At 37.4% G+C, this 22,513-nt stretch overlaps 1 protein-coding gene across 4 annotated transcripts in view; it reads right to left on the reverse strand.

Moving 5' to 3' along the window:
- BEND7 (BEN domain containing 7) overlaps positions 1-22,513 on the reverse strand; it is a 97,769-nt gene that overhangs the window by 33,431 nt on the left and 41,825 nt on the right. For all 4 annotated transcript variants that reach the window (XM_057498210.1, XM_057498209.1, XM_036908079.2 and 1 more), the window contains one exon: positions 7,319-7,544. In XM_057498210.1, the coding sequence (XP_057354193.1) occupies positions 7,319-7,544 (226 nt within the window). The remainder of the gene's footprint in view (positions 1-7,318; positions 7,545-22,513) is intronic.

The raw sequence follows: 22,513 nt of genomic DNA on the forward strand, positions 1-22,513 counted from the left end.
GTTAATAACTGCTCATGGAATTGAATTAAAGTATTTGCCAGATTACTGGCACCAACTATAGGTACAGGAGAAAAGCTATGAGGAATATAAATTGACCAATTCTGGACTTATGATACAGTTCTACTTCCCTACAATGAGAAAGAAAATAGGAGAGATGTGGCATTACCTTAAGATGCAGGTGAGCATCACAGATTAGCCAAACAATTCAGAGATTTAAAGAAAAATGAGATGGGATATGCAGAAAATACTGTTTTCTATTTTTAGGGCCATTGCTAGCCTGTATGGGGCCTCTGTGCAAACTAGAATGGTGCGCCTTCCTCAGGACATTTTACTTGTATCTGCCCAAAAACTGTCATTATAAATATACAAATCGACACTGTCCACAATGGAAAAGGTGCCCACAGCATTGTGTGATGCACAGTCATGTTGGACTGGCCCTGCTTGTGCTATAGAACTTATCTTTCTTGACAGGGAGCTTCTCTGGTCAACCCTCACAGTGGTGTTAAAATTCAGGTTTTGTAAGAATTCAGTAGCTGGGAGTTGGACTTGAATCTTTGAAAGTTAATCCACAACTGGTTCCTGTCCATTATGGATAGGCTGAAGAAAGATCAATAAAAGTTACAACCTTCTTCTTAACAAATTTCTCTATATTTCCATCTGCTCCTTCCATAGCAAACAGATGGATCTATGATTTGAGGAAGAAGAAGAGCTTTCTTGAGCTTATGGAAGACCAGTGAAGAAGCAGGGGCGGATGTTTAGCTTGCAGTGGCTCCAACTCCTGGATCTGATTCACTAGGTCTGGGATGGGGCCTGGGTAGCTGTCAGAATCCACTCTAAGAAGTACAACTCTGGTTGAAGAGCCCTGGGGTTAAACTATGTTTGAGTCCGTTTCACTGACATTTATATTCATGAAGTTAAATACTTTAAGATAAACAGGCTGGTGAGGACGGAAGGCCCCTCACTTAGAAACACTTCTGGAGGCAAAAGGCTTTCACCCAAGTGTTTTGTTTAAGCTTCATTAAACTTACTCTGTAGTTAACCTTTTCCATTCCCTTTACATTTAATACACTCATCATTCCTTCAAGGTCTAGTTCAGATGTCACCTATCCTACAAGGCCCTCTCTTTCAGGGATGTACACCCTCTGTGCTTGTACAGAGGGTGCACATACCTTGGAGGATGGTTCTGTGTTGTGGCTCATTGTTCACGTGTCTGAAGCTCCAGTAGATCACCCATTTGTTAAGGTCAGGGGCCATGCCTTATTCATCCTGGCTCACAGTGGTTGAGCAATAAATGTTAGTGTTATAAACAGAAATTTCATGCCTGCTGCTGATTTCTTAGTTTGCAAGGTCAGTGAAAATACTGTGAACATTTTGGTGTTCTCATGACTTATCCAGTATCAGAAAAGCAGCTAAGACCATGTTTTCCATATCACACTGGTGAAGAAGTTGGCTGAATAAGTGCTTCTAATAGGCAGTCAAGGAGGCTGGCCAAGAATGTAGACTACATATTCTTCAAGAATGTCATGATAAGGCCATCTGGGAAGCCATGCAGCACTTCTTTAGTGCCCCACATGTTAAGAGTTGTGTGAAGTCTGGAAATGTCTTTCTTTCACCTTGGTAAAATAGGGAGCTATGCGGTCCAGTCCCATAAGGCACTGCAGGAAGGACCCCTGCAGGAAACAATCATTTAAAGCCCCAGAGGTTCAAAGGATGAGAGCCATTGACACATGCTACCTTCTCATTTGCTCCAGAAGCACAGCAGCCTTCAATAACAGGGCACTCACAAGGAACAGAGGAGGAACACAGTTTCACAGGAGGTTGTTATATGCTACCAACATAGACAGTGACTTGTCAGGACCAGCCGTTAGCTTTGGGAGCTGGGATGGCACTGCCTCCCCACGGGTGGTCTGAAAACACCTCGCACCAGGGTCACCTGGGGCTGCGTGTTCACAAGTCAGATTTCTGGGGCTACACTATACTTTACCAAATCAGTCTCTGAGGATGGGTCCCAGAAATCTGAATTTTGAACCAATACCTCAGGTAATTCTGATGCAAACTGAAATATGAGAACCGCAGTGGAAGGGGAGAACATAGATGGCTCTACATGTAGGACAGCAAAGGTTCAACATCACTGTTTACCCCTGGAGCTCCATAAAAAGTGGGGAAATACAAACAAGAATAACTAGGTGATGGTTACAAACAGAGCTGTGTATCTGACATAATTATAGAGTTGGTTATATATTATTTTGTTGTTACATGTAATGTAGTTCTATTTTAAACTGACCTGCTATGTAAAAATATGAACAGATAAATTAACAAATGATTGTTCACTTTCTAAAAGGAAGCTTGAATTAAAGCATTCATCAATTGTTTCCAACTGCCAAACATTTCAGCTAGAATTTAATTCACAGAAAACTTTGAAAGACTACTTATAAGCAGTATGACTCCTAAGCTCATGCTCTGTGTGTACTGAAAGTGTCTCAGAAGTGTCCCCTTCCTTAAAGAAGGGATCACACTTCCGTTTTCCTCCCTACCATGATTTGACTGGTTCTCACTATCTTCAAGAGAAGATCTACCCTTGATACTAGTAAGTAAACTGAGGCATAGCTGTACCTTACCCAGAAATTCATTTTGAATATGCTTTGCGTATACCATAACTGACAGGTGATTTTGAATACTGTGGGCATCTTCCTATTAGAATTTATAACAAATAAAATGCTAAATTTTAAGATAGAAACTTAAAGTTGGGATACCTCTCTTTCTTTTCAAATATTCCTCATAGAAAGAATGAAGTGTACTAGACAGTGGCTTTGGGAGTCAGAGAGGTCTGCGGTTAAATCCTGCCTCTCCCACTTACTAGCTATTTAAGTAAGTTTACTTAATTTTTGATAGCCTCAGTTTTCTCTCCTGCAAATGAAAATAAAATCAAGCTGGTTCTTCATCACTGTTCTTACAAAGAGTTCTAAGAATACACTGAAATTACTATCAAGAAGTAAATAATAAATTAGATGTAAATTACATTCAACCATATTAATTTAAGTTTATGTGAGATCAAACAGAAAACAGCTATTCAGTTTTCTTGATTAAATCCCAAGAAACTGAATGGTAATGTTCAATAAAAATGGAAAACAAAGGTATGCTAAAATGACAAATACAGACCCTACAAGTCCCTAGAATTGCTGGAATAAAACGAAAGGTTTTGGTGTTCAGTTTAGCAGAGCCCATGAAAGGATGATGTCAGATGTGCTCAGGCTTTCAAAAATTGCAAGAAACATAGCTAAGTTTTGGGCATGCCACCAGCCCAGGAGTGTTCCCTCCCAGGGATGTTCCGATCCCTGGTGGCTCTCTTGGCAGAGCACCAGCACTGACTGCCTCCCAGGAGAACAGCAGTTGGTTGTATGCCTGTGTCACCCAGAGTAAAGGCTGAACAGCCAACTAGTCCTTTCACTTGAAAGCACACAATTTTCTTTGAATTCAAGAATCTAGGATTATCAAAAAACTACCAGAACTAATAAATGAGTTCCGTAAAATCCCAGGACACAAAATCAATATACAGAAATCTGTTGCATTTCTGTATATAAATAATTAACTGATAGAGAAATTAAGAAATCCATTTACAATTGCAACAAAAAGAATAAAATACCTAGGAATTTTTTAAAAAGGAATATGGTATAGATGGATAGTAATAAAACTTTTTCAACTAATCACTATGGAGGTGAATTAGAAATCATAACCCAGATTCTAAAAACTGCTTTACTGCAACTGTATTTTCCGAAGAGTATTCAGAGATCCTATGATTATATCAATATTTAGATAACTCTAAGTCAAGCCACGTGGCCTCCTGATATATGATATCAAGAACCTGATGGTCTTAAGCAAGTACAGCATGAAGTGAGGAGGACATACCTGAGTACTGACCTCCACTATGCATTCTGGCTGTAAAGTCAATTCTGAATTAAATTCAAGATATGGAATTATCTTTAGCATTAAAACCTAAGACCCCTCTTAATAAGATCACAAGTTTCTTCTTCCCAGAGGTAAACTCAAAGGGCTCAGGTGACTGTTTCTAATTAAAGATCCTTTCATCATCAATACCTTGGGTCACACCCATAAATGAACTTTTAATGAATTACCAGTAAGTGTTAGCCACCATAAAACAGATAAGAATATGTGAAAAACATAATCTCTACAAAGAGGCTTGTATTTTATTTTCAAGACACTGTCATAAAGAATATTAATTATCTGTATAAAAAACTTTGTTAAAAACCCCACAGTAAACTCTTTTTCTTTTTGGTTCATTAATGAGTCCTGATTTATAAACATTTTACAGATTTTCATCTTTTTTTCCATTGTTGTTTTAACAAACCTAACCACTTTAAAACAAAATGTAGCCCCTACTGTTATTTTTACTTAAATATTTTATGAAATGGACTACTTTTCATTTATTCCTAGGTTTTTAGAGCTTTTCAAATTAATATAGTATTTAATATCTGCAAAATCTTTTCAAAGTATGTGGTAGATAGCAATAGCAACACAAGTAGCCTTGACTGTTATGTAGAAATAAACCATTTTATCAGTTTCCCAAATTACTCATTCAAAAGACTTGGGTGACAGAATTAAATTTCTCCTTTTATCTCTACCAATAGCAAGAAAAACTGGGCATAGTTACTCTCTAAGACCTTCAATTAATAACTACTTCCAAATGCCACTTTATATTGTAATATGTGGGCTTATAAACTTTTAGTTAGTCAAAGTATGGTTACATTAAGTAAAGGAAAAAAGTATTAGGGAATTAAGGGAGTTGTATTAAATTTATATTGCATTTTGGTTTCCATTTTTTGCTTTCATTGGCATTTTATTAGCTGGTAGAAATTTGCAATGCTGTTTTGATGTCAATCATTCCAAGTTAGTTGTAAGAAGACATGAGTATGGCTGTTTTGTACAAGGCCTATCATATCAATAAATTAAGGCCAAAGTCAAGGTGAAAAATAAAAACTATTTCTTCACTGACAGAACATATATTTATGGAAACAAACCCTACTATGTGTAAAACTCTCAGTGATACGCAACAGGCAATAAAAAATACTCAAGACAAAGCTTGTCCTTTGATCAAAGGACAAAGAAATGATCATTCAAAGAATGATCAGAAAAAGTCAGGTAAAAATGTTGGTTGACCAGTTCTTGAGCAGAATGTTCTTATAAGAGGATAAATCTGATATCATATGCATACTTTGAATAGAGGTTTTAGGGAAAAAAAAAGTTTGTAGGAATGGATATAGCAACTTCCAAAGAGTGGGATTATGGGTGCCTTTTAGCTTTCAATATAGTTTCATGATTTTGTTTTTTTACATGCATGCATTATTTTTGTAATCAGGAAAAAAATCTAGATCAAAATACATGTTTATGAATGAACACTGCAAGGAAACAAGTGTATGTACAGTATTTATTGACTTGGGTTGTTTGGTGGCTTATGGATAGAATTCTGTTTTAAAGTTTTTTCTTATAGAATTTTAAGGCTAGATTTAATTCAACAATAATAGAGTAAGATGGAAAATTTAAGTTCTTTGATTTGAATAATATGCTTTATTCTCTATTAGGAGCAGAAGCTTCATTGCCATTTTTATTTCTAGCTAAAGACGACCGCTGTCAAGAAAATTACATGTTCTCTATTTGTGTCATATACTTTTCAAAATATTGTATGATGTCAGTTTAGATTGAAAGTGGTAGAATAAACCCATATCAGTCTACTTGCAATGATATATTTATTTCATTATCATCTGTTATTAGGGTCACTCTTCTATTGCCATTAAAATGGAACATGGTCATTGATGGTTCTCTAATTTCCAAACACTTTCACAATGTTAATACACTGTCCTGAAAAAAAAGAAAATTAAAACAATTCCTGGCTACATTTCAGTGTATTTAAAAGGTTCAGCATGAAAAGCATCATCAGCTTTGACCTTCATGTTTCCAGAAGGCCCAAGCCATATTAAATTGAAATGGGATCCTTCTTCACTTCAGTAAGTCCCAGTTACATCATTGACCATTTTTCAAATTCTGTAATCTTGTTTTTAGTGTCACTTCAGCCTGAATCATTCTTTTCAGAAATGGCACAGTTTGTGATGTCTCTAGCTTTTCTTATTTAATACAACTCAAATGTCACTTTAAGTGAAAATATTCTGTTGGAGAATGAGAAATTTTCTGTTAATGAAGGCTTACATCCTGCTGGCCATGAACAAACTGTCTGGTACTTGCTAACTCCATTTGAAGATTGTAGTATTTTTTAAAGTTAATTGTGGGTTTCCAAGTATCCTGAAAGCAGTACTAAGTTCATTTGCAGGAGTGGGGAGAAAAGGCTCTCAGTATCCAGTCCCAGTCTGCAAGTCAAACAACTCATGGGCTGAACTATGAAGAACATGTCATCAGTGATTCTAGTGCAAATTAAGGCCTGATCCCAAATTCCATTTTCATGGTAGTTGTGTTTATATTTGAAAATTCATTTACATTCCTTTTGAAAATAACATTTAAAAACTTCTATTACCTAAAATTACATTTATCAGAGTACTAAATAAGGACAGTAGTACTACATAGGTCTATTTCTTAACTTTCTTAACTAAATAAGAGTACTAAGTAGGTCTATTTCTTAACTTTAAGGATGTGGAATGGAATGTAAATGGAGATCCACTCATACAAGCATCTGCATGTCTGCTATAATAATGCAGTGGAATTCAGACACATGTTCACTGGTGTGAAGGGGAGAAACCCATGGTTGTCTTTGCATGTAAGTGGCATGATGCCATGTCACAAACCAGAGGGAGAAAAGTAGGGCCAGAATGTGTGGGGATGCACAGGGTTTGGCTCACATTTAAAATGTTTTTAGAAGCCACGACCTGGTAGAGTAACTCCTGAAGTAGAGAGAAATGTTTTATTTTTAAAAAGTATCATAGCTTTACTTTTATTTAAAACTAAAATTTTAAGTCAAAATCGTATTTTGATAAAGTTCCTAGTATTACTGAGAAGAAAATACCTTCATTTTAAAAGTCAATTACGAAAAACACTTCTTTTTGGTTCTAAAGCAGATCAATCTGGCTCTTAAATTAAGATTTTAACAAGTTCACATCACCTTGAAATACCAAATTCTAGTGGTATTTGGGGTGATGAGTTACAGAGGTCACACCTAAAGCCATGCCAGTGGGTTAAACTGCCAATGGAAATATAAATTTGCCCTTAGTTACTTTACTAGAAGTACAGCTGCATTGTTACAGAATGAAGGCAAAGCTCAACACAGAACCTATAAAATGAAATGATGCTGACCAACCTTTTATTGCACCCACAATATTTTGGTCTAGTCCTTTCCGGTTGTCATTGAGTCCTCTTTTCCTCTTCCCATTGGGTAAGGAGTTAGCCAAAGTCTTGTCATCAAAAAATGCACACACCAGCTTTCTAAACAGAAGGCTTCCTGAGCGAGTGTAGTTTGATAATATAGAGTCCAGCTGAGATTTAGGCATAAAGACATCAAAGCCTTCAGCAAGTTGCACTTCTGGCTACCAAAAGAACATAAATATTTCATTAAGCAAGATTTAAAGCATTGACTTTGGGCATACGTGCAACAAAGAAAACATCATGAGCTATTGAAATGTCCATATTCTCCAAACGACACAGTCTCAGCTTTGTGTGCTAGTACTTGCAATTTATAAAATGAATTGCTAGTTATAATTCACAAAACAAGATGTTCTAATTCCAGTAGTAAGTCTTTTCAAAAGCAATGATAGAAGTATGCTGAAAAAGTCTTCTTGTCTCTAGAAATAGTCAAGAGCAGACTGGATAATCACAAACTCATATAATGCTGGAGCTTCAGGGGACTTAAGCTTTGGGTGAAGTACCCTCATTTTTTTTTAAGTGAAGGAACTGAGGCTTAAAGACATTATAACAAAAATGACACAAAAATAAACTTAAATGTATGCAGTGCATTACAGTTTACAGATTTCTTTCTCCTACATTAAATCACTTAATTATTTGCCTAAGGACATGAATATGGGGCTACCCCACAAACCCATGTTTTTTTTTCTATGCCAGTGTTTTTCAGCTGTGGAATTATATATTTTTTTCTCTCATGGAAACCTATGTAAACTAACACATAAAATAAATAAAAATGATGAGCAGGTGCCCTGAGCAGTTTAAAATCCACTTTTCACCCCTGTGTTTGGGAGGGGAGTCTGAGATGCCACTCCAGAGCACCACTGAAACCAAAGCACTAGTCACACTGCTTCCCTGTCCATGATTTTCTGACTGGAATCTGGACCAGAAGACTTATAAGGTGCTTTTCAACTCGGACTCTACTGCAGTATGGTATAAGCTCAGACAGTTATAATACATTCTCTATCAGCATGCCATGAATGCTTACAACTTGCCTTCTCATCTTCTAACCCAGTGCACATCATTTGCTTTTCAAAGCCTTTCCTAACCCCCACTTCCCAGAGAGGTGGCTCTGTACTCTGTCACTGCTAGTTATTTGACATACTTATATGATTGTACTTACTATACTGTATTACAAATATTTATTAGATTATGGTCCTTCCTGATGATGCCTGTAACTCAGACTCTGTATCTCTAAGGCCTGGCACACAGTAGGCACTCAATAAATTCTTGCTAAATAGATGAAAGTTCATTAATCATAATCTAAACAAGTCATTTACTGTTAATAATAACATGGTAACTTTAAAATAGTAACTTTAATATGAAGAAATGCAATTAGACTCATAGACACTGAGAAGTGACTGGTGGTTACCATGGGGGAGAGGTTGGGGTGGGTGGTGGGGAGGGGTATAACAGGGCACAAAAATTCTTAGTCATAATGTAAGTTGGTCATGGGGACTGTAGTACAGCATGGAGAATATGATTTTGTAAACATCTTCCTATGTTGACAGATAGTAACTGCACTAGTGGGGGTGAGGATTTAATAATATGGGTAACTGTTGAACCACTGTATTATATATTTGAAACCAATATAAGATTGTATATCAATGATACTTCAATTTTAAAAAATGCAATTAGTAAACTTTCATTAGGAAGACAGTCAGAAGAAAACTTCACTTAAGATGTATTATAAAAGCTTGTTCTCAAATCTCCTATTTATCACTTTGTAAAGATGGTACTACTTTAGATTTTCTAAATTATATTAGAAACGTGAGGATTTGGAATTAGTTTTTTTCTTGGACAACAGGAATTATTATTTCTGTTTGTCCTATTGCTTCTCAAAATGCCTAGCACACTATGGTCGGAGTAAACAGGGCTCAGACAAGGGCTTAAATAATTCAGATGATACGAGAAGGAGTTTGGGTCCGCCCTTCCCAAATGGAATTCTCAATTGGATTATCCATAAAGTCACCTCATTTCTCCGCTTCACTTTGCCCTTCGACTTTTGGTCTCTGGATGCTTGGTAAATGTCACTATAAAAACAGTGCTGTCAGATTGATTCCTGACTTTTTCACCCTGCTGCTGGGAAAAGGTCTGTAGTGGAGGGTGACGGTTGATGGGAGCCAGGGCTGAACCCCCGACTCCTGGAACAGCAGCTGGCACACACCAGGCACTCAATGCATATTTGTAGAGTGATTCAATATAGAGGTATTAGGATTCAGAGAATTTTACCATCCTAATCGAAGACAAAGTTTTATTCATATTCCAGAATTTTATTTTGTACATCCTGTGGTTGCATGTATATATTTTAACTCTAAATAAATTGATTTCAGATTGTTGCTAAATGTTTCCATATCATTGAAAGCCAATTAAAAAAAATTCCAATTTACTTTACAGAAGCAGCTACTCAGAGCTATTTGAGGGTCTAGGGTGGTACAGAAGGCTCTTAAATTTACAAGGGAAGAGATACAAGGACACCAACTTATCTTGTCCGTATAGCTCTGCTGGATTCTGAGACCATCAAACAGATGCTTAAAACTCAGCCACTTGATCTCTCAGATTCCCAGAACTTGCCCTGGGACTCATCCTGTAGAACTTAGACCCTGGTTGAGAAACACTGATCTGAACTACCTACAGGCAAAATTAGCTACTCTTTTCTTTACATGCTCATAGCATATTCTATGAACTGTGTTCCTGGCACTGTGCACACTATATTTAGTTGGGATTTTGTGTTTCTCATCAGAATGGGTACTCTTCTGTATTCAGGGTGCCAAACACCCAGTCAGTGCCCAATAGCTACCTGTCAGAATAAAAATACACTACATAGGAATCCATTCAATGACTGATACTGATTCAGAAATCTTTTATCTCTTTACAAAGGAAGTGGGTTTGAAAGTCTTTCATGCCATGGTTCAGTTAATACCCATGCTAACTCAGGGAAGAGACTACTTACAGAACACTGGGCAGACTGAGTCAAAAAATATTTATTGAGCACAATCCATGGGTAAGGAATTTGAAGTTAGGCTCACTAGATGGGATGTACACATAACTACCTATTGTACGAAGTATGAAGTGGTAAATACCACAGAGAGGTACAGAACATCAGCAGCACCTGGCTGGTGACAGGTAAGGGACTTCAGGAGGATTTTAGCAGCATTTTATAAGGGTCTTGGAGGTAGGATTTAGAGACAGAGATGTGGTGGTTGTTTCTGGCACCTGCTGTGACTCCTAAAACTAAATATCTGGGAGGTTTCTGTGCAGCCAAGTGATTACTGACACGGTCATAGCAGTAGTTTGGTTTCTGAGGCGTTATCCCAATGCAGAGGCTGTCATGCTTCCTGTTCTACTTTCTCTTGACAGATACTGTGATTTTGAAGCCTTATTTCTAGACCAAGGAAGGTGAACTCACCCAGTTATGAGGCCCTTATAAAGGAGTCAGTTGTATTAGTTGAGGCAGTGCCAGCAGGAGCAAGAGCAAAGGGGACTAACCCCTGCCTGCTTCCTGCTCCTCATGCCCTTTCTTGGAAGCAGATTTCTTAGCTATCAGTGACTGAGCACTAGAGCTATACATCTACAAGGCACCATGAAGCAACAACCAGTTCCTTAAAAGAAGAAAAAAAAAGAGGGTAGCTTTACTTTCTGAGACATGAAGAATAGATAATAGGAATAACTGACCTCAAATTTTCACTAGGAACCTTTTTATTTCCTCCATTTTATAAACATAATCAGAGTGTATTACTACCACATAATGATCCACAACTTTGCACATATATTTAAAAATAGGTTAAAACTCTTTAATTGTATCATTGTATCTTTTTGTTCACTGGCTCCAGTAACATATGAGCTCTCTGCTTACTAGTGATGGCTGAGAGAAACCACCACTATTCCAAATGAATACCATTTTAAAAGTATAGACTTCCTTTGACAGAATCACTACTTGATACTTGAGTGAAGACAGATAGCTGATACACTAATTTATAGATTCCCTTGATTACTGAAGTAATATGATCTTTAAATGATGACATCTAAAGTATGGGGCAGAAGTTATGACACTTAGAGTCATCATTTTAAGAGTTAAGAGTGTGAATTCCCACTATAAATTTGGATTTTCACATATATCTTGCTTATTTTCAGTACCTCAGTCACTTAGCACAATAATGCATCAAATGCTGAATCTGCTTTATCCAGTACATTACATCTTACACTGGGTGACACTCTGGAGCAAAAATTGCATGTAGTCATAATGGCTCTTGAAAACGTTAATGGGCCCAGGTCTGTGGACATTAACTATCTTGATTCTCTTCACATGGCAGTTGTGGTCTCCCTTTGCTTAGAGTAAATGGGGTCAAGATCAAGTTTTGGTAGGGAGATCCCCAAGCAAGATAAATTAAAAGATTTACCCTGCCAAGTTCCTGGGAGCATATCATGTGATTCCTCTGTGTAATCTAAAGAAAAATATGTAAAAATTTTAAAAGAGATCATACAAATTAATCACCAAGAGAATATTTCTGATATAGGTTTTTTACCCAAGGTATTATCAATACCAAATTACAATAAAACATGTAAAAACTACATGTGGTCATTGAAAGAGTAAAGAATTGCATGAATATATTCATATTGGGCCTTACCCCACATTTTCAATTGTAGATTAATAAATTATGCACAATAGCTTCTGACTCACTAGCTAGTTAAGTTTCAGATTGGCTCAAGAGTGAAACCTGGAAGAAAGCTATGGATGAAGAGACCTGTTATTAAATAAGACTATCCAAGTTTGGACTGAAAAGATGTGACAGAATTCGTGAGATTGTTTAAAGGCTGTGAATTCAGTCTTTCTGTTTATAATACTATCATATACAATGACCATTTACTTTCATTTAGTATTTCTTTAGCAGTATATTAGGTATATTTCTAGGAAAATGAGCTTTCGTTTATGGGAAAAAAAAAAACACTACCAAACCCCCTCATAACCGATTTTATTTTTCTCACAAATGTGATGTGCTTCTGTTTGAGAAAAGGCTAAAATTGTTGCCTATAGCTCAGGTCTGCTCAGGTAGAGTAACTACTGTTACCATTTATTAAATGCCATGCCAAGGTCATGGCCAAAGAGCTGGGTATCCACAAGAATACATTAGACTGAAAGGCAGGCCTGTTCTAATTGTTTCAGCTAGCAGAGCTGTCACCAGCTCAAAACAGGTGTGATCCGGGATGCAGCAGAGCTGAGATGCCCAGTGTTGACAGGGCAGAGGCTTCAAGCTGGATGTTCTACATCAAGACTCATGTTTTAAGGTGGAGCTCTGTAGTTAAGTAAAAAGTTCTATCCCAAAGTATGTGTAATCTATATACTAGCACATATTTAATGTTGCATAGGATAACATTACAAGAAGTCATGAAAGAGCCAATCTTTCCTTGATTTTTTATTTGACAAGATTTTGGTAGAACTAAGAATTTAATTTTAGAAAACACAATACGGCCCCTTGAAAATTTCTTCATGCACTTGCATAATGAGACACTCCAAAGTCTTTTAGAGATGTTTTTAGCTTTTTCCTTCCTTAGGTAGTAAATTAATGACTCTGAAGACTATGACTTGATTTTATGCTAAAGATAGCTTTAGGACATATGATTTTAACCATTGCAATCTAGCTTCTTCCATCATAACTCTGATGAAATTGCTCCTTCAAACAATATCCACCTCTGAGAGCCTGTCCTGCTGTTCCAGGCTCCCATGTCACCTTTTGACTGCCTAGGCTAGAGTTTATGTCCTATTATATTGTAATTATGGCTCATGTGTTTTCCTCATACACTCCTTGGAGGATAAGGACTACTACATTCATTTCAGTAAGCCCAGAAAATGGTGATATAATTAACACTTATTTGCTGCTTACTATATAGTCCAGGCCCCAGGCTAACACATATTACATGGATTTTCCAATTTAATTCTCACCCTATGAAATGGCTACTGTTATTATTCCCAATTTGCAGATGTGAAAACTAAGGCTTAGAGAGGTTAGGTCACTTGTTTAAGATTATCCAGCTAATAAGTGAGGAAGCAAGGATTTGAACCCAGGCAGTGTGCACTAGAACTTAACCTCTCAAGCATATATTGGCCATAATTTCAGTGTGTCAATGAATAAATTAAAAATTTGCTTGCTTGCTTGATTTACTTTACTAGTTTCCAGTGGATTACTTTATTTATTGGGGTAAAATGTTAAGGAAATGATTCAGAATTCAGAAGTTATTTCTGTTGAAAGAAGCAATATATTTTAAATTATTTATTTTAAGAAGAATGATATAAAGTAAACATTAATAAAATTATCTTAAGTGATGGATATCCTTTCATAGATTTATCTTCTGATGACGTTTTAATTTGAGTAATCTAGGATTACTGGAAAATATTCACTGTAACTAAAACAAATAGAAAAAGGTTTTCTACTATTAAAAATTATCATAAATGTGTTCTTAAAAACTGTTTCACCTAAGCCAAGAAACAAGCAACAACAAAAACAAATGTAGGCCACGTACACTTGCCCTGTAAAAACAAAAGACAATATATCCAATTCAGTAGGGAAATGGGGACCGCAAAAATCCAGGACTGTCTTGTCTGGATATAGGATATAGTATTGGGTTGTAAAATCATGAAGAAAGAATATTGTATTTAAATCTGAAATGTGGTTTTAGGTTTCTGCTTCCGTGTAATTTAGGTTTGAATTTTATTTAATGTGCTCATTTAAAATGGGCCAAATAATCCTGCCCCAAAAGAGAAACATTTCTGGCCATTCTCTTTTTAAGAATACTTTGTTCATGTGTATTCATTCATACATACAGATAAGTTTATTTAACAAATATTCATATTTGTTCCTATAAAGGTTCTTAGCTAGGACTACTAAAGTTTAAAAAACAATCAGTACTTGTTGAGTACTTAAAATGTTCCAGGTACTACTGTAAGTGTTTTATGTAGATGACTTCATTTAACTTTTCCAGCCAGCGAAGTCTATGAGGTCAGCCCTACTGTCCTCCCCATTTTATGGAGGAACAACTGAGGTAAGATAGGTGGGCTTACTCAGGGTCACATGGCTGAGCTTCTAGCCGAGGCAGCCTGACCTCAGAGCTGCACCCTTAATCATTAAGTTCTCCCCCAGACCTTCCAAGTAAACAGAATTGCTATAGTCCAACCTTTAGTCTCTGTCATATAAACAATATCCCATGAACAGTTATAAGCACTGACCACATACAAGTACTGTGCTAGAGCAAGTACCCTAGTCTTTCACTTAGTGAACAAAGGCACCCATAGACTGGGTTTGAGAATCAGTTCTACCTTTCTGGCTATGAACTTGAGCAGGCTACTTACACCCTTTATGCCATCGCTTCCTCATCTATAAAATGAAGATGATGATAATACTCCAAAGAGGAAGGATGAAATGCAATAAATTATTTAGAACAGGATACCACAAAAATATTATCATCATATAGTTTCTGCCCCTGATAAGAAGGGATGGAAAATCATATAAATAAATAAAAGAGGATTGCTCAAGATTTTTCTAGGATTAAAGATGGTGGCATGAGAGGTGAGACAGAGGATTCCTCCCAAAACCACATAGAATACGAAAATAAAATTAATACAACTAATTATGAAAGAGCAACAGGAAAGAAGGCTGTGCCAGACTGCATACACCTGGAGAAAGAACAGACCTCACCGAACAGGGTAGCATACAAAACCTGTGATGCAGTGGGACCCAAGCCCTATCTCCACCCCAGGTCATGGGTGGGAGGAAGAGAAATGAAGTGGGGAGGGAGTGGAGGCCTAAGACTGCTGAACACCCAGCCCTGGAGATCTGCTCTGGGGGTAAGAACCTACACTGCATGGTGCTCTGGAGATTAGAGGGGTTGGAAAGGTAAGACAGGTGGAATACCTGGAGAAACTGAGATTCCAGCCACTTGTGGAAAGCAGGGATCCACATCCGGCTGCTCTAGGACAAAAGAAAGGTGGGCAGTCAGAGAGACTTCCTAACAGCGAGAGGGCTGATAAAGTGGCAGAGACTGCACAGAGCTTACTGCTCAGAAGAAAGGGCAGGTAGATAAAATTATACACGTGCACTCAGTCAAACAGTTTGGGAAGTTTCAGGAGTTTCAGGGGCTCCATTCCCCCGGCTGGCTATGCAGCTCCAAGGCCCCTGCCCATGATGCACAGCCTACTGTACCTTTCTCCCCAGCCAGCCCGCACTGACTGGCAAACTGACAGCCTCTTCCCTGGAGTCAGGCCAGCCACAGGGAAGCCCTGCCTATGGCAGCTACAAATGCAAAGCATAGAGGTTTACACCTGTGTGCTCGGCCCACTGCTTCTGGCACTGGAGACAAGCATAGCAGCTGGAAAGCAGGAAACAGCTCTTTCCTCCCCCCAGGCACCAGTGCTGCTCCCCTGTGACCCCTGACATTGCTCCAGGAGCTGAGCAGCTCCAGACAGTAGAGCTTCTGGGCACTAGATGGCACCACATACAAATATGAAACAGCAAAGGAACCTGGTTCAAACCGAAATCCCACAAACACCAGAAAAAGGGTCAAGTGAACCTGAACCCATCAATCTTCCTGAAAGAGATTTCAAAATAAAAACCATAAACATGCTCATGGAGGTACAGAAAAATATACAAAAACTGAGGGAAGAATTCTGGATGGAGATTCAGTCCTTATGGGACACAGTATCAGAAATGAAACATACAATGGAGAAATTTAAAAGCAGATTAGATAGAGTGGAGAAGACAGTAAATACAATAGAAATTAGAGAAGAGGAATACAAAGAAGTGAGGCACAGAGAGAAAAAAGGATCTCTAGGAATGAAAGAATATTGAGAGAACTATGCCACCAATCCAAGTGGAACAATATTCGTTATTATAGGGGAACCAGAAAAAGAGAGAGAAAAAGGGATAGAAATTGTCTTTGAGGAGGTGATTGTGGAAAATTTCCACAATCTGGGGAAGAAGATAGTCTGTCAGGCCATGGAGGTGCACAGATCTCCCAACACAAGGGACCCAAGGAAGAAAATACCAAGAAATATAATAATTAAAATGGCAAAGGTCAAGGATAAGGACAGACTATCAAAAGCAGCCAGAGAGAGAAAAAAGATCACATACAAAGGAAAACCCATCAGGCTATCATCAGACTTCTCAACAGAAACCTTACAGGCCAGAAGGGAGTAGCATGAAATATTTAATGCAATGAAGCAGAAGGTCCTCAAACCAAGAATATTCTACTCAGCAAGATTATCATTTAAATTTGAAGGAAAGATTAAACAATTTACAGTAAGCAAAAGCTAAGAGAATTACCTAGCACAAACCATCTCTACAGTATATTTTGGAAGGACTGCTATAGATGGAAGTGTTCCTAAGACTAAATAGCTGTCACCAGAGGAAATAAAACTACAATAAAGAAAGTAGAACAATTGACTACTAAGCAGATGCAAAAATTAAATCAACTACCCTCAAAGTCAGTCAAGGGATAGAGAAAGACTACAGAATATGATACATAATATATAAAGAATGGAGAAGGAAGAAAAAGGAGGAAAAAAAAGAACCTTTAGATTGTGTTTGCAATAGCATACTGAGTGAGTTAACTTAGACTGTTAGATAGTAAGGAAGTTATCCTTCAACCTTTGGTAACCATGAACCCAAAGCCTGCAATGGCAACAAGTACACACCTATCGATAATCACCCTAAATGTAAATGGACTGAATGCACCAATCAAAAGACACAGAGTCACTGAATGGATTAAAAAACAAGACCCATCTATATGCTGCCTACAAGAGACTCACTTCAAACCCAAAGACACATACAGACTAAAAGTGAAGGCATGGAAAAAGATATTTCATGCAACTAATAGGGAGAAAAAAGAAGGATTTGCAGAACTTACATCAGACAAAATAGACTGCAAAACAAAGAAAGTCACAAGAGACAAAGAAGGACATTACATAATGACAAAGTGGTCAGTCCAACAATAGGATATAACCATTATAAATATCTATGCCCGCAAAACAGGAGCACTGACATGTGAAACAAATACTAACATAATTAAAGGGGGAAATAGAATGCAATGCATTCATTCTAGGAGACTTCAACATTCCACTCACTCCAAAGGACAGATCAACCAGATACAACATAAGTAAGAAGACAGAGGCACTGAAAAACCATTAGAACCAATGGACTTAACAGACATCTAAAGAACACTCCACCAAAAAGCAGCAGGATATACATTCTTCTCAAGTGCACATGGAACATTTTTAAGAATAGATCATATACTAAACCACAAAATGAACCTCAGTAAATTAAAAAAGATTGAAATTGTACCAACCAGTTTCTCAGACCACAAAGGTATGAAACTAGAAATAAATGATGCAAAGAAAACAGAAAAGCCTACAAACACATGGAGGATTCACAGTATGCTCCTAAATAACCAGTGGATCAATGACCAAATAAAAACAGAGATCAAGCAATATATGGAGACAGATGACAACAATAATTCAACACCACAAAATCTGTGGGACGCAGTGAAGGTGTGCTAAGAGGGAAGTATATTACAATATAGGCCTACCTCAGGGAAGAAGAACAATCCCATATGAACAGTCTAAACTCACAATTAATGAAACTGGAAAAAGAAGAACAAAATGAGGCTCAAAGTCAGTAGAAGGAGGGACATAACAAAGATCAGAGCATAAATAAATAAAATCAAGAAGAATAAATCAATGAAAGCGGGAGCTGATTCCTTGAGAAAACAAACAAAATAGATAAACCCCTTGCCAGACTTATCAAGAAAAAAAGAGTCTATACACATAAATAGAATTACAATTGAGAAAGGAAAAATCACTACGGACACCATAGAAATACAAAGAATTATTAGAGAATACTATGAAAGTTATATGCCAACAAATTTGATCACCTAGAAGAAATGGACAACATTCTAGAAAAATGCAACCTCCTAAGGCTGACCAGAAAGAAACAGAAAATCTGAACAGGCCAATTACCAGCAACGAAATTGAATTGGTAATGAAAAAACTACCTAAGAACAAAATTCCTGGACCAGATGGCTCCACCGCTGAATTTTATCAAACATTTAGTGAAGACCTAATACCCAACTCCTTAGTTTTCCAAAACACAGAAGAGGAGGGAATACTTCCAATCTCATTCTATGAGACCAACATCACTCTAATATCAAAACCAGGCCAAGACAACACAGAAAAAGAAAATTATAGACCAATATTCCTGATGAACATAGATGTAAAAATACTCAACAAAATATTAGCAAACCCAATTCAAAAATATATCAAAAAGATCATCCATCATGATCAAGTAAGATTTATTCCATGGATGCAAGGATGGTACAATATTCAAAAACCCATCAACACCACACCAACAAAAAGGACAAAAATCACATGATCATCTCCATAAATGCTGAAAAAGCATTCAACAAAATTCAACATCCATTCATGATGAAACCTCTCAAGAAAATGGGCATAGAGGGCAAGTACCTCAACATAACAAAGGCCATCCATGTATGACAAACCCACAGCCAACATCATACTTAACAGCGAGAAGCTGAAAGATTTTTCCTCTAAGATCGGGAACAAGACAACGATGCCCACTCTCCCCACTTTTATTCAACATAGTTCTGGAGGTCCTAGCCATGGCAATCAGACAAAACAAAGAAATAAAAGGCATCCAGATCAGCAAGGAACAAGTTAAATTGTCACTGTTTGCAGAGGACATGATACTGTACATAAAAAACCCTAAATAATCTACTCCAAAACTACTAGAACTAATATCTGAATTCAGCAAAGTTGCATGATACAAAATTAATATACAGAATTCTGTTGCATTCCTATACACTAATGATTAAGTAGCAGAAATCTCAAAAACGATTCCATTCACAATTGTATCAAAAAGAATAAAACACCTAGGGATAGACCTAACCAAGGAAGTAAAAGACCTATACCCTGAAAACTACAAGACACTCATGAGAGAAATGAAAGAAGGTGCCAATAAATGGAAATACTGCCTGTGCTCATGGATAGGAAGAATTAATATTGTCAAAATGGCCATCCTGCCTAAAGTAATCTACAGATTCAATGCAATCCCTATCAAAATACCAACAGCATTCTTCAATGAACTAGAGAAAATAGTTCTAAAATTCCTATGAAATCACAGAAGAATCCGAATAGCCAAGGCAATCCTTAGAATGAAGAATAAAGCTGGGGGCATTATGCTCCTTGACTTCAAGCTCTACTACAAAGTCACAGTAAGCAAAACAATTTAGTACTGGCACAAGAACAGACACATAGACCAATGGAACAGACTAAAGAGCCCAGATATAAATCCACACATATGTGGTCAATTAATATATGATAAAGGAGCCATGAACATACAATGGGGAAATGACAGCCTCTTCAACAACTGGTGTTGGCAAAACTGGACAGCTACATGCAAGAGAATGAAACTGGATTATTGTCTAACCCCATACACAAAAGTAGACTAGACATGGATCAAACATCTGAATGTAAGTCATGAAACCATAAAACTCTTATAAGACAACATAGACAAAAATCTCCTAAATATCAACATGGCCAACATTTTCCCTGAACGCATGTCCTCGGACAAGGGAAACAAAAGCAAAAATGAACAAAGTGGGACTGTATCAAACTAAAAAGCTTCTGTACAGCAAAGGACACCATCAGCAGAACAAAAAGGCATCGTACAGTATGGGAGAATATATTTGTAAATGACATATCCACAAGGGGTTAACATCCAAAATATATAAAGAACTCACATGCCTCAACAATCAAAAAGCAAGTAACCCGAATAAAAAATGGGCAGAGGATATGAACTGACAGTTCTCCAAAGAAGAAATTCAGATGGCCAACAGGCACATGAAAAGATGCCCCACATTGCTAATTATCAGGGAAATGCAAATTAAAACCACAATGAGATATCACCTCACAGCAGTTAGGATGGCCAGCATCGAAAAGACTAAGAAAAACAAATGCTGGTGAGGATGTGGAGAAAGGGGAACCCTCCTGCACTGCTGGTGGGAATGTAAGCTAGTTCAACCATTGTGGAAAGCAATATGGAGGTTCCTCAAAACACTAAAAATAGAAATACCATTTCCGGAATTCCACTCCTAGGAATTTACCCAAAGAATACAAGTTCTCAGATTCAAAAAGACATATTCACCCCTATGTTTATTGTAGCACTATTTACAATAGCCAAGATATGGAAGTGACCGAAGTGTCCATCAGTAGATGAATAGATAGAAAAGATGTGGTACATATACACTATGCAGCCATAAGAAAGAAAGAAATCCTACCATTTGCAACAACATGGATGGAGCTAGAGGGTATTATGATCAGTGAAATAATGCAAGCAGAGAAAGACAAGTACTAAATGATTTCCCTCATTTGTGGAGTGTAACAGCAAAGGAAAACTAAAGGAACAAAACAGCAGGAGACTCACAGACTCCAAGAAGGGACTAGTGGTTACCAAAGGGGAGGGGTAGGGAACGCAGTTGAGGAGGGAGGGAGAAGGCAATTGAGGGGTATTATGATTAGCACACATGGTGTGGGGGATCATGGGGAAGACAGTGTAGCACAGAGAAGACAAGTAGTGACTGTGGCATCTTACTACACTGATGGACAGTGACTGCGGGGTATACAGGGTCTTGGTAATATGGGTGAATGTAATAACCACATTGTTTTTCATGTGAAACCTTCATAAGAGTGTATATCAATAATACCTTAATTTAAAAATTGTAAAAATAAATGAATAAATAAAAGAGTATTGCTCAAATTATGTTGGAGCCTCAGGGCTGGGGGTACAGAGAGGGATAACAAGGAAAGAACAAGAAAGTGGGAGTTAAACTGAGGAGAGGGCTCTAATTAAAGCTGTCCTAGACCCAAAGTTTTGAAAGTTTATTTTGTATACTATGCTTAATGCAAATGCAGATGTTTCATCATTTGCAGACAAAATAATATTTATTGAGTACCTTTTATGTGCCAGATGCTACAGTGGAATTCTCCCATAGGCTCTTTATCATTTTGTGTTTACAACACTCTGAGGTGTAGACACTGTAGATGGTTTTGTTTAGAGTTCAATGTTTTTCCAAATTGGGGAATAACCATTATTAATCAGATGATTGGTGGTCTACCTGCCAGAATCTACAACCCCAGAGGGTCTTTATTTTTGTGCTTGTGCATGGGCATACCAATTTGTATTTGGGTGACACTAAAAGTCATAGCATAAAGAAAGAACTTAACACACTGTGTTTTTTTTTTAATTTATAGCAAATTTTTTACATTCAAAAAAGCAATAAAGTGTAAGTTTTATGTGTCCTTTTTCTTTCATTGCTTTTAGCTTTAATCTTTCTCTTGTGCTCCAAAGGCTAATGAACATTTTGAGAATACTGAACTTAATTGTAGTTGCATCCAGAACCGAAAGCCTACTTCTGCTTTGCTTTTACTATTTCACTTGACAGCTAGTAACAACTTAGTCTTCCAGAAGAGAAATTTGGGGGTTACTTTCACAGCCCTCTGTGTGGATATCACCAAAAATGTCCCCTTTCTCTTTCTCTTCAGGCTTACTGCTGGTGTAGACCCTCCCAGTCTCTTGCCTGCTTGACTCTAACTATCTTCCTCTTGGTCTCTTTGTCTCTACTATCTTCTTCCCATCTACTTATCATTCACAATGCCATTCCAGTTTCCATTCTTAAACAGAGGTCTGACTATTCCTTTACTTGAAATTTGCACTGGCTCCCTAGTGCCCACAAGATAAAGGCCAGGAGCCCCAGTGTGACATTCAGGCTCTCACTATTTGGCCCCATCTTACTGTTAATAACATCAGCTGCCACCAGTGTCGGCCAGACACTGTTCTAGCAACACTGGACTGCTTGCCCAGTCCCACAGCTTTGACCCAATCCAGCCAATGCTGGACACTTTCCAGTGCCCATCTTCAAATACACAATTCCCATCCTCTTCAATGATGTATATCTAATTATATTTTCTCCAATCTGTTTTATAGAATAGTTCCTAAAAGACTATATTTTCTGTTTGCTCCTGTGGACTTCCACC

This window comes from Manis pentadactyla, chromosome 3, assembly GCF_030020395.1.
Source record: "Manis pentadactyla isolate mManPen7 chromosome 3, mManPen7.hap1, whole genome shotgun sequence".
NCBI classification, from domain to species: Eukaryota; Metazoa; Chordata; class Mammalia; order Pholidota; family Manidae; genus Manis; species Manis pentadactyla.